The 16,039-nt window shown below is 38.0% G+C and overlaps 1 protein-coding gene across 5 annotated transcripts in view; it reads right to left on the reverse strand.

Moving 5' to 3' along the window:
* Kiaa1328 (KIAA1328 ortholog) overlaps positions 1 to 16,039 on the reverse strand; it is a 226,847-nt gene that overhangs the window by 135,470 nt on the left and 75,338 nt on the right. For 2 of the 5 annotated variants that reach the window (XM_055625414.1, XM_055625413.1), the window contains one exon: positions 8,295 to 8,414. The exons of 1 other annotated variant lie outside the window; for it this stretch is intronic. In XM_055625414.1, coding sequence (XP_055481389.1) covers positions 8,295 to 8,339 — 45 coding nt within the window. In that variant the 5' untranslated portion in view covers positions 8,340 to 8,414. Of the gene's footprint in view, positions 1 to 8,294; positions 8,423 to 16,039 lie in introns of those variants that run through there. 2 more of the 5 variants (XM_055625418.1, XM_055625417.1) reach the window with 2 other exon arrangements.

Consider the following 16,039-nt stretch of genomic DNA (forward strand, 5'->3'; position numbering starts at 1 on the left):
GATACAAAGTAAATAGCCTGTGATTAATATAAAAAATAAAAATTATAAAAAAATAATGCCTGCTACCTTTTGCCTGATTATACAATGAAGACTAAATGAAATGAACATTGCCTTCTAACATTAAACACAACACAAAAAGTACAGCAAAATGAAATGGGGATACTTTAGAGAAAAAGTATCCATTTATTTTTTTCTCCATCTGGAGGTGTTCATGTAGGAAGAAAAATATGAAGATCAAGGCCCTCTCCCCTTCGTTCCCTATACCTTTATATTGTTTCTTGACTAGTAACAAACAGAAAACCTAATGTCACAAGATGTTTAGTTTTTCAATACCATCTCAGAGCCTCAAAGAAAAAGAACTTTATTGTTTGTTAAGTTTAAAGCCTTTTCAAAAAACACAGCAAGCACCTAAGATAAAACAGTCTCATCTGCTCCAGTAACAACCCTGTAGTTGTGTTAGAATCCTGATCCCACTCATTACGCTATAAGTAATGGACTCTGAGTAAGTTATTTAATCGCTTTGACCTCCACAGAAGAGGGTAATAATGGTGCCTACTTTATAAAGTTAAGGTGAGAATTAAACATGTCAATATATATAAAGAGCTTAAGATAGTATTTGGTACAGAATAAATGCTGTGTAAGCACAACCTGTTATTGCTGCTATTATTAAAATAATGGTCTAAGAAGGTGAAAAGTGAAAAAGAATAGGTTTTAGAATCAGACATAAGTTTTGAAAAGTGTGCTTAATATAAATGTAACAATGGGCCAGTTGTCTAACCAAACAAAAGCTATTTCACCATTTCCTAAGAAGAGGTAACAGGACAAACTAATGGGATCTTAAAAATGAAAGCTGTTAATAGCAAACGGCAAAAAGAACTGATCAATGAACAACAGCATAGACTGTCACTATGACCAATTTCTCCTAAACACAATAAGTTGTTCTCCTTTGCTCTTAAGGAGCTGTTTACCTGAGGTTCTACAGGGAATACAGAGCAATGCAAAGTCAATTTCACTGAATACCACTAGCAAAAGGAGAACTTTCTTATACCCTCTTAAAAAAAAAAGAAAGAAAGAAAAAGGTACTGAGAGAAAGAGAGAGAGAGAGAGAGGAGAGTGTCTCTGTGTCTAAGTACTAAATTGAGTCAGAGGTCAACCTCAGGTACTGTTCCTCATGGGTTGTCTACCTTATTTTGAGATGGCCTTCTACTGGGTGATGAGTCAGGGAGCCCCAGTGTCTCCTGCCACTACCTCCTCAGCACTGGAATTACAAGAACATACTACCAGACTCCTGAAGTCTATATCTTCACGCTTGGGTGGCAAGCCCTTTATAGACTGAGCTTTCTCCCCCAGCAACATAAAGGTGCATTTATCTGAAGTATTTACTGATCCAGTCCTCTCACAAAGCAGGATCCTAACTCAGAATTAGGCTGAATAGAGAAGGAAACACCGGTTCTAACAAAAAATTAAGGGAGAGATCACGCTACAATGGGGAGAGTTGTTTGAAACTTTCGGGAGATAGTAAAATTTATATGGCGGTAATTTTTGATTTAAAAGATGTTTAAAAGAGACTTTAGTTAAAAGTCTCTTGGACAATCCTGACCAACAACTCAAAAGAGGACTTTTCATGCCTGGTATTGGGGTTGTTGTTAGAGGACCTCTGGCTGTTGAGGGAGCACTATCGGTATAGAAGGAAAGATATCATTTAAATTATATAGTATATTTATATGCTGATTTATGTGTTATTATAGATATTTTCAGGTAGATAAGATGATTCTTTATGGCATTTTCAGACATCCTTATTGTTTTTACCGTTCTTCTTTATTTATATCCCTATTTATAGCCCCTGTGTTTCATATGTCCCCTATCAGATCACCTGTAAAATAATATTCCTCTCTTTATTGCTCCTAATCCCCCTACATCAGCAATGGTCACTTTTTAGTTTTGCTGTTCCTGCAGATTTCAGAGAACGTACCCACATATGAAACTTTGGAGCTGGGAGCCCCTAGGAGAGATAAGGCGAAACATTTATCTTTCTTGGTCTGTGATAGCTCCTTCACTCACATGATCTTTTCTGATTCTATTCATTTAGTTCATGATCATTTTTCTGTACAGCTAAATAGTGTTCCACGGTGTGTGTATATATATATCACATTTTCATTATCCATTTGTCTGCTGAAGAACATTTAGGTTGTATCCATTTTCTAGGAATGGTAATCAGAGCAGCAATGAACATGGTGAACAATTATCTGGGGAGTATGATGTAGAATATTTTAGGCTTCATGAGGCTCCATGGACTGGGGAGGGGTTCATGAGTGTCCACCCCTAACTGAGAAGCTATGACTTCCAAGGGCAGGGAGAGTCAGTTCTCTTTGTTTGGCTGCTAGTAGGCCAACTGTGGGTGGTCCCATACCCATAAGAATAAGGGTAGCACAAACTGGATTAGTAAGCTCTCAAAATAAACTACATCATGAAGCTGAGGTGATCTAGTAGGAGTTAAAGGAGAGCAGTAGAGAATGAAAAGCCATCCCAATACCTATATTGATGCACAAAAAGATTCTAACTAGCCCATGCAAACATAGTCTGAAAAAAAAGCAATATTTGTAACTATTTCAATATTTGACAGCTTTTTGGTACAGATCCTAAGGAAATAAAATCAATATATTAAAAAAGAAAAAATACATTGTAAGAAATTCTTAAATTAATACAAATATTATGTTAAAAAAACTGCACATTCAGACCTATTCACTGCAATTACTGCTGCTCATTATGTGTGTTGTAAAGTTCCCTGTCAAAATTGTTTTTACTTTTACAAATTATATCTCAAATAACAAAGAAACTTTAAACATAATTAAATTCTCACAATGGCCCATTGTAAATTTTCCCTTTGGATTACCTCAAAGCATCCTAGGCATGTACATTAAAGTAGCAGTCTCCGATTTCTTCCACTAATCAGTATGTGTCAAATGAATGAAGGTATATATAATGTGGGACTCTGCTGGTAAGGTTGAAGTCTGGCATTTTCAGGTAGCTTCTGAGCTCGAATTATGATGATGGACTCCCTTTCTCAGTGGGGTTCTCTCCTCCCTGATCTGGGGAACTCAAGAACTTCTAAAAAGCATCACATAGCCCTTAAGGTATTAACAGGCTTGACCCTTTCCAGATAAGAAACATGCTCAGCAAGTACCTGGGGATTCCTGGAGATACCCACCCTATGTTAATATGATGTCTTGGCTTTCAACCAATGGCCTTTAACTGTACCTGGAGATTCTCCCCCATCCATAGGATAATTAAGTACTGTATCTTCCTTCTTTTGAGAAGACTGCTACTCCAAATAAATGACATCCTGTACCACTACATGTAAAGTAACTATCCCTGGCATCTCTAGCTCCATTAAATCAAACACATTCAGCCTCAGAACCCCTCCCACTGCTCAAGGTTTATAAGTCCTTGTTTACAAAACAAATATCTCTCATTGTACTTCTTGACCACGGCCACCTGAGACTCATCATTTATCCCAGAGAAGAAAAGGTTCCCACCTCCCTGGAAATTTGCCACTGAACTCTCGGAGCTGTTCTGCCTGGCTAGAGGCTGCCCGACCACCTTGAGTTCCATATTGACTGTTGGAGAAGCACCCACTGGGTCTGGACCTGCCTTCTAGCCAACCAGGCCTGCACCTCCTTGGACCTGCCTTCTGGCTCACTGGGCCTGAACCTCACCAGGCCTGTGTTTCAGCTGCAAGCTGACCAAACACAGACTTTTACCCACACCCCTGCTGTTAATACAGTGGCTTAGCCAAAGGGCCTTAACACTTCGGTATCATAACAGGCTTCTGGAACTCCTATCTGATACCAGCAATCTCATTTAAAAGAGCTAACTTGTAACACATGGTAGAAAACTCATTTCCACATCCTCCTGTCAGACAAGGAGCCTTGCCTAGGGCAGGGGCCTTGCCCTGATGGCTCTAGCCATTCCTAAGAAAAATAGAACCTCTGGTCTTGGGGTCCCCTCTGTTCTTCATCCAGAATCCAACAGCAGTGTCCTAGACTACTACGTAACAAAGAATGACAATATTTTAAGTTTAATTTTATAACATGAGATGGTTAATGTTATTTTTCAATTCTCTGGGATTTAGAATCAGCATGGAGACAACCTCTACGCATTTCTGTAAAGGAGTTTCTAGCTCGGATTGAGGTAGGAACATTCACTCTGTAGATGGGGGAAGGCATTCTATGGTTTGGTTTTCTGGACTAAGTAAAAAGAAAGTGAGACGAGCACCCAGATTCACCTCATGGTCTCGCCATCATGATGGGCTGTACTCTCAAACTGTGTTAAAATAAACCCTTTCTATTTTGAGAACCTTTTTTCAGATTTTTGTTACAACAAGAAAAGAATGCATAACTCATATTAAGTAGATTTGCTTCCATTAAACTACTACAGGGAACAATATTTAAAAATCTTTTTTTAGGGGGTATGGCATGGTCTCATTTAGCACAGGCTAGCTCTAAACTCTAATTTCTTGAATTTCTGGTATTCTTGCATCAGCCTCTCTAGTGCTGGATGACATGACCATACCCAGTTTCTGCAGTGCTGAGAACTGAACTCAGGATCTTGTGTGTGCTGGCTAAGCAGGCTACTGTCTGAGCCCCAGCCCCAGCCTTTTTTTTTTTTCTTCCTATAGAGGGTTCCAAAATTGATTAATAAAATATTTATGTATATCCTAGATTTTCAGTTTGCCATACATTTCTTCTTAATGACTTCAAAAGTCTCAGTTTGCCATACATTTCTTTCTTCTAGCATAAACCACAGCATTGTTTTAAAGTACATTCCCATTATTTGAAAAGTTTATAAATGAACCCTGAATAAAAAATAAAATAGAAAATAAAGCAGCTGTGTCCTTTACATCTAATCCCATCTCTTGTGTTATTTACTTATACCCTCTTCTCTACAGCTAGTTTTGGTTATTTTAGTTTTACTTCCATAACTGGTATGTTTAGACCTCTTCTTTTCAGCAAAAGTTATGTATTTATTGTTAAGTGAGACCCAGTGCCTCAACATATTAAAGCTGCTTAGTTATTCTTTGTTGTGTTTTTACCTCTGGTCCTTATAACATCTTTCAAGTTTGAAATAACATCTATTTATCTAGCTTACAATGGCCTTTAACTCCAGCTCCAGGGCATATTACAATCACAGGTATGTGCATATACCCACACAGTCACGCACACATATGCATGATATATATATTTCAAAAAGCTCCCTGGATTAAGCAAAAATGAAAAAAAAAAAAACAGGAGGTAGTTTGTAGTGAGACATGTTACGGGAATATGTTTGTGTCTTAAGCCCAGGTGTGGGGTACGGGGCTACTTCAGACTGTTTATAGCACCTGACTGGGATGTGCCTTTGAGAGACCAAAAAGATTAAAAATTAGCAGCTATTATTAATTAAGGCCTGATCTAGGTGGGTGGAGAAGTCCAGTAATGCCCTGAGGAGAAGGACTGCCTTACTGCATTCTTTCCCCACCCACTAGAGATAACAGTTGCTAGGAAACTGGCCCATTCCCCCTAGGGAGGGACACCAGGTCATTATGGTCTGGAGACCTTCCTATAGCCAATCAATTCAAAATGTAGCATCTTGACCAATAGATGCTTGCCAGGCAGGAATCGCCCCTGCCTTGGGCATGCTGGGATGGACCAGAATCTTTAAATCACCCAACTAACCAGGGCATGGCACGCTCAGATCGCTTAGGTGGTGGGTGTTGTGGGCTCAAGCTGCAGCTTGTAATTTACAATAAAAAGACCCTCATGTGTTTTGCAACAGAGTCGATTCCTGTAGATCTTTTGGGGGTTCTCGAACTGGGTATAACACCTTGTGCTTGTGCTAAAGCAGGGGCATGGTTTTGCAAGCTGCAGATAGTTTATGTTTGGAAATCTGAAGGTATATAGATGTCAGAGCCCTGAGAGGCAGGTCAGCTGCAATCCCTGCTGCTGTTGATGATTGCTGTTGGTTGCTGTTTGCCAGACTGCTGGTTACTGGTTGGAGAGATCCTGACAATGAAGATCAGACTCATCTCAAAAGACTTGATGCCCCTAATCAGCAGAGAGTAGTCTGATGATATCAATGATCCCTTTCCCCTCTAACCTTTTTGCTCTCCTACCTAGTGTTGGAGGGTTGGAAGAAATAGGGGTAGTGTAGGGAAAGAGATAAAAGAACCCAGTAAAGTAGTCAAAAGTCAGGCTACAATATTCTTTTTGGCTTTTTGTTTATTTTGAAGATGGAGATAAGATATAAGTTCCTCACACATGCGAGGCAAGTCTTCTACTCATTCCAAGTTATAACCCAAGACCCAAATATCTCCTTTTGAGAGCATACTTTCTCCACATACTTGGCCAACATTTCCATTCTAGTGTATCTTTTAGTTACGCTGTTGTGCCCGAATCGCGATACCCCAAAAGACAACCACTCGGAGCCAAGTCCGTTGCAAATCATATGAGGATCTTTTTTTTACAAATTACAAGCTGCAGCTTGGGCTCACACCCCCCACCTCCGAAGTGGTGAGAGCGGAGAGCCTGGTGCTCAGGTTAGTTGGGTGATTTAAAGATTCTGGTCCCTCCCAGCTTGCCCAAGGAAGGGGCAATTCCTACCTGGCAAGCATCTATTGGTCAAAACGCTACATTTTGAAATGATTGGCTATAGGAAGGTCTCCAGACCATAATGACCTGGTGTTCCTCCCTAGGGGGCTGGGCCAGTTTCCTAGCAACTGTATCTATTGGGTGGGGAAAGAATGCAGTAAGGCAGGTTCTTCCCCTTAGGGCATGGCTGGACTTCTCCACCCACATAGTTCAGGCCTTAATTAATAATAGCTGATTTTTAATCTTTTGGTCTCTCAAAACCTCTCAAAAATCAGGTTAAGTATGGCAGTGTTAACTATGATTGTTTATACTTAGCTTAAATCAAAACCAACAACAACTAAAAAAGTTTTGTTTGTCCTCAGTTTCAGGCTCAGTCTCTTCAGGTATTCTCAGAGTCAGCCTATCAAGTATTAGCTCTTTTATTTCTGTCCTGATGGTAATTGGTTTTCTTTCTCCTTTTCCTTTAGTGATCATGTCTATGTCTATGCTCCTGAGGTTGTAAGACTCTATTAATATTGTTAAATGAAAGGCTCCCATCTCCCTGTCCTTTAAGTTGCCTTTGCTTTTGTGACATCTCCCTGAACTATGTCATAGCAAGGGAAAAAGCAAAAATGTGAGAATGAACCTGAAACTGATCTTCACATGCACTCTGGGACAGAGGCATCTACAAAGCTGTCAATTTCTTTTCAGATTAGTGAAGACATGTGTAAAAATAATCAACATAAGCTGAAACATTCCTCTGTGGCCAATGTACAACCTACCTTTCAGAAAAAAGGACAAGAGATAATATTTCAAATTAAAGTATTAGCAAGCCATTAATAATTTGAATATTTCTTTAATTTTTTGACTAAAAATGGTCTAGGTTAAATGTCATTTAAATCACGTTACAGTGGCATTAATACTACCATTTTTTTTTCACTTTCCCATATATGCAAATTTTAGGTTCAAAACTAGGATTCCATTAGCCAAAACTCTTAACCCATCTAAAGCAGTTGTCTCCAGATTGCAAAGCAATGTTCTTTAGAAAGTTTGCAAGAAATCCTCAAGTTTGACCTTTGAAGTTTTGACACTATTTGGGGAATGGCATTTGGTTAACACAGTATCTGTACATTCATGCTCAGTATGAATGATTTTACATGACACAGTCCTTTCTTTTAAAATAAAGGTTATTATCAGCCATTTAAAGATTTAAACTATAAAGACACGGAAAAGACATTGTTAGAAAGCTAAAAATGTGGCTTTCATACCTGCTTTTACATCATAAAAGTCAAGGTCCTGAATACTCATTTGTTGCTGTGTAGTTACTTATAAATAACCACATATTTAAATTAACACATACAAGCTTATACAGAAGTCACAAAATATTTTTTTTATTCTAAGAAGTAGAATCAGAAAAGGGATATTAATGTTTTCCAAAAGGACAACAGATAGCTGTTAATAACATAGGGCTGGTTGCTCTTTATTAAGTACCTGGTTAGTGTGTTTTCTTATCCCATCAATTGCCTCTCCATAACCACCTCTTACTTCAATTTTCTGTTATGATCACTGGAAGCATAGGACCACGCAAGGAAAAAGGAAGGCCACAAACAAGGAAGCCATGAGATATTTGTATATTTTAAGACAACATAACAGGAAAATGAACCTTCTGGGTCAGAAGAGGTCACTTACCTGCTGCTCCTGTGCTCTAGCAGCACCAAGTTGCGAGAGTGACATGGTGAGCTTCTCTTGCTGCTCTGATAGGTACTTCTGGTAGAGACTTAGAAGTTCTTGACATTCTCTATACTGTAGCTGAAGAGGTGAGAATGAAAATTAAGGGGAAAAAACTGATTCACATACAGATGCCAAAAAACAAAACACAGAGAGAAATACAATGCGACATGATCAGAATATGTGAGCATGGAGTCACCAGGTAAAAACAGTGCATTTATCTAATCATGAAGCAATAATTTTAATAAAGAAATACTGATCATCCCAATGAAGAGACATTTTCTTAGTTATTTATAGAGCCATGCAGAGGAACTTCCAGCACATTACATAAACAAGCAAAACAAAGCAGGGCACATCCAGCTTTCAGGAGATTGAACTGTTGAGAATCAAAAGTTCCAGGCTGGACTGGGCAACATAGTCTGATGCTGTTGTAAAAGGAAAGGAAAGAAAGAAAGAAAAAAGACAACAAACCAATGATTTAAATCTAAGAGTTAAAACTATAAAACTCTCAGAGGAAATCATACAAATGCATCTTTGTGACCTTGGATTAACAAATCTCAAAGAAAACCCTCAAAATGAAATACTTTGAAATCATATATATGAAAAAGGATTAATATTCAGAATATATAAATAGCTCATACAACTCAACAATAAATAATAAATATTAACCTCATCTTAAAAACTGGCAAAGGCTCTGAAGCAATTGCCCAGAAGAAATGCATAGATGACCAAGAAGTAAAAGATGGTAACTACAACTGCTATCAGGGAAAAGTAAATCCAAAGCACAAAGAAAAATTACTTTATATCCAGCAGGATAGCCTTAATCAAAGACTAAACCTTGATAACAAGTCTAACATGGATATGCTCAAGTGGAATGTTCCAGTATACATAACAGACAGATAAATACAGCTACTTTGGATGATAATTTAGTCTATTTTTAAAGGTAAATTTAATATATGATCCAATAAATCTAATTATCCAGGGAAAAAAAAATAAAAACCTAAACAAATCTCATACATGGCTTGAGTTTTTGTTTAGAACAGCCCTGCTCATAGTGGTTTAAAAGCAACAAGAACTTTTATGTACACCAACTTATCAACAGAGCAGTATCTATACAATTTAACATATTATAGCAATAAATTAAATGTGGTATTGCTACATGCTACAAACCTTCAAAATACTATGTCATGAAAAAGAATACTGACACAAAGACTATATGTCACATGCATTTACTTATATGCGAAGTCAAGAATAGGCAAGCCCATTCAGACAAGAAAACAGACTGGTGGCTACTACATATATGTAAAAAACAGGAGAAAAAGGTGCAAGTTTGGGGGGAAAGGTAATAAATAGGTTCTGGAGTGAGGTGATGGCAGTGTTGGTACACTGGAAAATGTTTAATGCCATTCAACTGTAGACTTGAAAAGGTCAGATTTTATGTAAACAGTATCTTAATAATTAGTGCCTATCTTATACATTGACTTCCTATTGAGCATAAGGAATTATACTTTGAACTTTTGTCTTGTCTTGCATATCAATAGTCACACCAATATTTCACTAATACCATCATCAGGATTTTTTTTTGCATCAGGAAACCCTGCTGCTATGTCACAATCTGCCTTTACTAGAAAGCCCTGAAAACTCCCTTTGAGGGCAAGGCTTCCTCTTCGCTGCCTGAGGATCCAGACCCCCACACCTTCCACCTAAAGAATGTTAATTAGTCCTTAGGGAAATTACAAATCCAATTACCTTTCTCCCTTTTAGCAAGCACCTGGCATTCCTGGAATGTCTCCACATGCAAATGAGGCATCTCAGTACCTTAGCCCTTCAGCCAATGACATTTGTCCACCTTGGATATCCCGATCCCCCCACCCCCAAGTTCTATATAACCCTCTTTTACCCAGAATAAAATTGATCTGCTCTCCTTGAATCTGATCCCAGGTTATTTACATTCTTGCTCACAGGCCACTAAACCTCCAGTTAATCACTTCTGCTCCTGAGGACAGTGGCCAACAACCTCAGGAACAAGGGAGAGCCACATTTTTACACATATATCTACTTTCTGGTGTAGAGAACATGGCATCCTAGCCTGGGGTGTCTCTTTTTACAGCTCCTAGCATGTGAAGAATGCTCAAGGTGAAAGCACTAGGTCAGAAAGGTCCAACTTCACAGGTCAGGCACCTGGGTCCCAGCTTTTTAATGTGGCTATTTTCGTCTAGACTCTCCTTCCTGCAGATCATTTCCTAATCTCCCTCTCAGTGATTATTTAGGTATGCTGTTGGCATAAGAATTACTGTCCAATGGGATTATTCTGTACATACACTTTTACACAAGATGATCATGATTAAGAGTAGGGATAATATTTCTTAAATGTCAAAAATTGTAACTAGTTTCAATATTCCTTAACATTTTTATAACCTAATCATTGCTTCTGGGCAGATTCCTATTCTAATAACTTTTGCCAATCATAACTGCATAAATAACCAACTGCTTCATTATTCTTGTTATTAACCTTTTAACAATAAGGAGCCCAAGATGGCTTATAGGAGAGGACTGGCTCCTAGTGAAAGGCCAGGTCATTAAGCTTATAGAATAACATTAATTTCAAGAGCTTGTAGAATACTTAGTATCTGAAACAATAGCAGAAATAACAGAGCAAGAACAGTGGTATAAATAAGCTGATAGTTTCTATTGTCAATCTATGTTGTATTTCTACAGTTTTACATAATCTGTTTTTGTTATTTTGTGGTGTGTGTGTGTGTGTGTGTGTGTGTGTGTGTGTATCTGTAAGTTCCAAGAGACAGGAATGATCTGTGTGGTCCCAAGGAGTTTGTGACAGCTATTCAGCTATTATGAATATAAAAAGTTTTTATTCTAGCTGCTACCATACAAAATAATGTTTATAATAAGCTAATGCATTAGTCTGGCCACAAAATATGAATTTTATTCTGGAAAAAAAAACAAAAACAATTACATAGACTATGAACTAATGTCAGCATTGGAGATAAGTTATAGGTATTTAAATGCATGCCATGAATATAAAAACATATGGTTTTACCTTTATTGATTTTTAAATATTTCATTCTTGGTTTTATCAGATTTCAGAATGACCAATATTTCCTTTTTCCCTAACACACTGAGACTTTAACCCTGCACCTGGAGAGATATCTTAGAAAAATGTAGGTAAAATTCTTTTTCATTGAAGAGAGGATTTTTTTAACTGAATCATGGTGACATGACAGAAAAGAATGTCACAGAAGATCAAACCCGAAAAAATGTGCATGCCAAACCATGAAACAAATGGGCATGCTGCCGTATCTCCAATCACCACTTAAGAAATGAGCAAAGCAACCAGTTACCACAGCCTCAACTGAGGAAATAAGCCCTTATGAGTGACTACATTAATACCAACTTGTGTTCAGTATGATCACACTGAAATATAAACAACTTCACCGATCAGCTGAAGTAGCTGCAGGAAATGATAATACATAGAATAAAGGCTTTATGTGAAAATGTATCACATAGATAAGTGAAATGAAGCATCTGAATAGAATGAACATGGTGGCAGATGAAAACAACAAAAACTCAGAGGTGGGGGCCATTGAAGACTAGACAAGATAGCCCAGCAGGCTGCTAATCTGAAAAGAGATTGTGATGAACTGAAGACTCTCTCTGGTCCAGTACAATTTACTGCCATCACCCACCTTAGCTTTTCCACTGAAGTTAAGAACACTACTTGATCTGATACTAAGTATCTGCCTTAATACAGATACAGTGAAGAGAGGTCTTCATATGAAGAGAAAGGTTTATCATTAAAATCTTTAGAAACAAAAAGTTTGCAGCCAAAAGTTTTGGCTGAAGGCATTCTGGGATAAGAAAAATACAAGGTGAGCTTGAATTAATGCAACAAAGAGCTCAAAAATCAAAGGGAGTGAGCTTGAAGAGACTCTTAGTAACCAATGCTGGGACAATTGTGCTCATAAATGAATAATCACCCTAATTAACAGATCTTGAACAAAATAAAATCCCACTATCTCATAGTGATAGTTCAAAACAAGAAGAGAAAATGAGGGAAGTGGAAAATAAGCCCCGAAGCCCTTCTGTTCAGAAGAATTAGTTATAACAAACTAACATCACAAAGACATAAAGAAATCCAGATGCAGGAGACTAAATAGCAAATTATTGGAAGCAATGGTGAAGCTTAAAAAAAAGTCAGCATTCTGGGATAGCTCACTCAGGATGATCCTTTCCAGATCCCAGAAACAGAAAGACACACACGGTATATACTCACTCATATAGACATATAATATAGGATAAACCTACTAAAATCTGTACACCTAAAGAAACTAATCAAGACGGAGGACTTTGGCTAAAATGCTCAATCCCCACTCTGAAAGGCAAACAGGATAGACACCAGAAGAAGAAAACAGGAAACAAGTTAGGAGACTCCCACAGAGGGCCTCTGAACGGCTCTGCCCTGCAGACTATCAAAGCAGATGTTGAGACTTATGGCCAAACTTTGGGCAGAATGCAAGGAATCTTATGAAAGAAGTAGGGAATAATAGTTAGATCTGGAGAGGACAGGAGGTCCACAAGGAGAGCAACAGAACCAAAAAATTTGAGCACAGGGGTCTTTCCTGAGACTCATACTCCAACCAAGTACCATGCATGGAGATAACCTAGAACCCCTGCACAGATGTAGCCCATGGCAGTTCAGTGTCCAAGTGGGTTCCATAGTAATGGGAACAGGGACTGCTTCTGACATGAACTGATTGGCCTGCTCTTTGATCACCTCCCCCTGAGTGGGGAGCAGCCTTACCAGGCCACAGAGGAAGATAATGCAGCCACTCCTGATGAGACCTAATGGACTAGGATCAGAAGGAAGAAAAAGAAACCCTCCCATACCAGTGGACTTGGGGAGGGGCATGCGTGGAGAAGGAGAAGGAAGAGAGGGATTGGGAGGGGAGGAGGGAGGGAATTAGAGGGGGGATACAAAGTAAATAAAGTATAATAAAAAAAAGTCAGCATTTTACAACAAAAAAATGAAAGGTACCTTTGATATGTTGGGCTCACCACCCAAAGGATTACAACCACTAAAACGAGAAACTAAATATATTTTTTGATGTAAAAGTAGGCATCATCTTCTACAAAATACTAATTTGTTTAGTCTGAATTTAACAAAATAAGCTTAATGATCAGTTTACAGAAATTAGAAGAAATAAAGAAATGAGTCAAATCATACCACAAATAGGCAAATCCAGGATTCTGGAAACTCTCCTAAGCAACTCTTTAGAAGGTCAGTGCCATGAGAGATTTTTAGTTGGATGGCTCTTTTACAGTAATAAGACCATGAATACAACCAAATGTCACCCATATGCCATGATCAGATGCCTGGGGGGGAGGGGAATAAAAGCTTTGGGACAGCTAGGAAAACTGGAAGACTCATAGTTTATATTATGAATTACTGCTAATTTGCTTAAGCATTCCAATGTGATATAATATATATATTAAAATGTTCCTTTTGTTTAAAAAATTATGTGTATGTGTATGTGTGCTTGCACATATGAATGTAGAGTACATACATACAGATTTTCCTATTCTTTTTAATTAAATTTTTATTTTTTATATTAATTACAGTTTTATATTAATTACACTTTGTATCCCAGCTGTAACCCCCTCCGTCATCCCCTTCCAATCCACCTTCCCTCCCTCATCTCCTCCTATGCCCCTCTCCACAGATAGCAACAGAACCAAAATATCTGGGCACAGGGATTTTTTCTGAGACTGATACTCCAACCAAGGACCATGCATGGAGATAACCTAGAAAGAACCCCTGCTCAGATGTAGCCTATGGCAGCTCAGTCTCCAAGTGGGTTCCCTAGTAAGGAAAACAGGGACTGTCTCTGACATGAACTCAGTGGCTGGCTCTTTGAACACCTCCTCCTGAGGGGGGAGCAGCCTTACCAGGCCACAGAGGATGACAATGAAGCCAGTTCTGATGAGACCTGATAAGCTAGGGTCAGATTTTCCTATTCTTAAAAAACAGGTATGCATTATTTTTCATTAACATGACACTTGACACTCTGAAGTGGTTCAAAATAAAAACAAAATTTTATACATTTCACAGATGCCCATTTTAAGTTAATAAATGTATTCATATATACAGATTTCCATTTCAAACATATATACATATATGTGTATATACATGCACACACACAACACACAACAGCAAAGCAAGTATAGCCAACAATTGTGTAATCTAGTACATGGTGGCTCACAATTAACTCTTCTATACATTTAAAAATTATTATGATAAAAAGTTTCACAAAAACCTTTTTATTTTCTGCTTTTCTGGTTTATATTTTTGGTGAGTTTTTTTTCTTTATTATTATTTTTTTAAGTATCATGGGACAAGAAAACAAAGCATCAGGTGAGCCCCCTAAGAGCTCCCTATCATACCATGTGGCATTTGTCATTAAGTCAGGTGACAAACTGCTATGGACTCATCAAAGCATAACCGATAAAATATTAATTGGAGGCTATATTTTGTGCCAGAAGACAAAGCCACAGTAGCAAAATATAAGAAAGCAAACACAAATACTTGATAAGCTTTTTAGCAGGCATTTAACAATTCTAAAACATACAGAAAACATACTAGTAGCACAAGGCAGTGACACAGAGGAAGCAAAAGTGCAGATAAAAATACTGCTCCAATATCCCTGGTCTAAATCTTAATTGTAGTGCTTGTAGCCATTTTATACTGGGCAAGGAAACTATGGAATGGAAAATAAGTTATGAGTAGAAGGAAACGGATTCCAAAACCCTGAATATAGCAGACCTAGACAAAATTTCACACATATCCTTTCATCTTTATATTAGGGTGTGATCTATGCATCACTCACTCATGCAAGTGTGCCACCTACTTAGAGAATTGAACCAATGCCTTCAAAAGGGACTAAACCTCTACCTCATGTCTGGTGGGTACAAAATCAGATGGGGCAGAGAAGACTTGCACTGAGAGGCATCTGTTCCTATCTTTTGCTGTTTTGGCTTTTCAGGAAACCTCCTACATGCAAAGGAGACCTAAGGCTCATGCATTTACCTTTGAAGGTGAGTATATACAGATATACTAAGAAGCAGGCTGTCAATGTGCCCCCTTAAATCATTTCTTTGTCACACACCACTCTAAGAAAACATATGCTTCAAGTGTGCCCTGAAGACAGAAATGTACTCATTGAAAACCAAGTATCCTTGACTCTACAACTCTTACATACTTATCTTTTAAATGCACCAAGTTTCAGCAAGATCCAAAGTAAAAATATTTTCCTCATTTGGAAAAAGCACTGTAAATAAACTTGTTTTTCAATGAACTACAGAAATGAGCCTACAACTGTGAAGTGTCACATACAAGTTTCTTTCAGGTGATATTATAAAACACCTAAAAATTTCTAGTTTCAGATAGGAATCCATGACAATACAGACTATGGCAAACAGTCTGCAAACTAAGTTTCCCACAGCCTAAGAGGAGATCAGTCAAGCTGTATGAAAAATGCTTTTGAGGCAACAACCCAACCATAAGAAATAGGCAAAATCCCTTGGAAAAAAAAATCACCTTACAGGTTTGTTCATGCTATTAAATTACAACCTTCAGCATCTCTCGATAGATAGATAGATAGATAGATAGATAGATAGATAGATAGATAGAT

This window comes from Psammomys obesus, unplaced genomic scaffold (genome assembly GCF_907164565.1).
Source record: "Psammomys obesus unplaced genomic scaffold, mPsaObe1.curated_primary_1811, whole genome shotgun sequence".
NCBI lineage: Eukaryota > Metazoa > Chordata > Mammalia > Rodentia > Muridae > Psammomys > Psammomys obesus.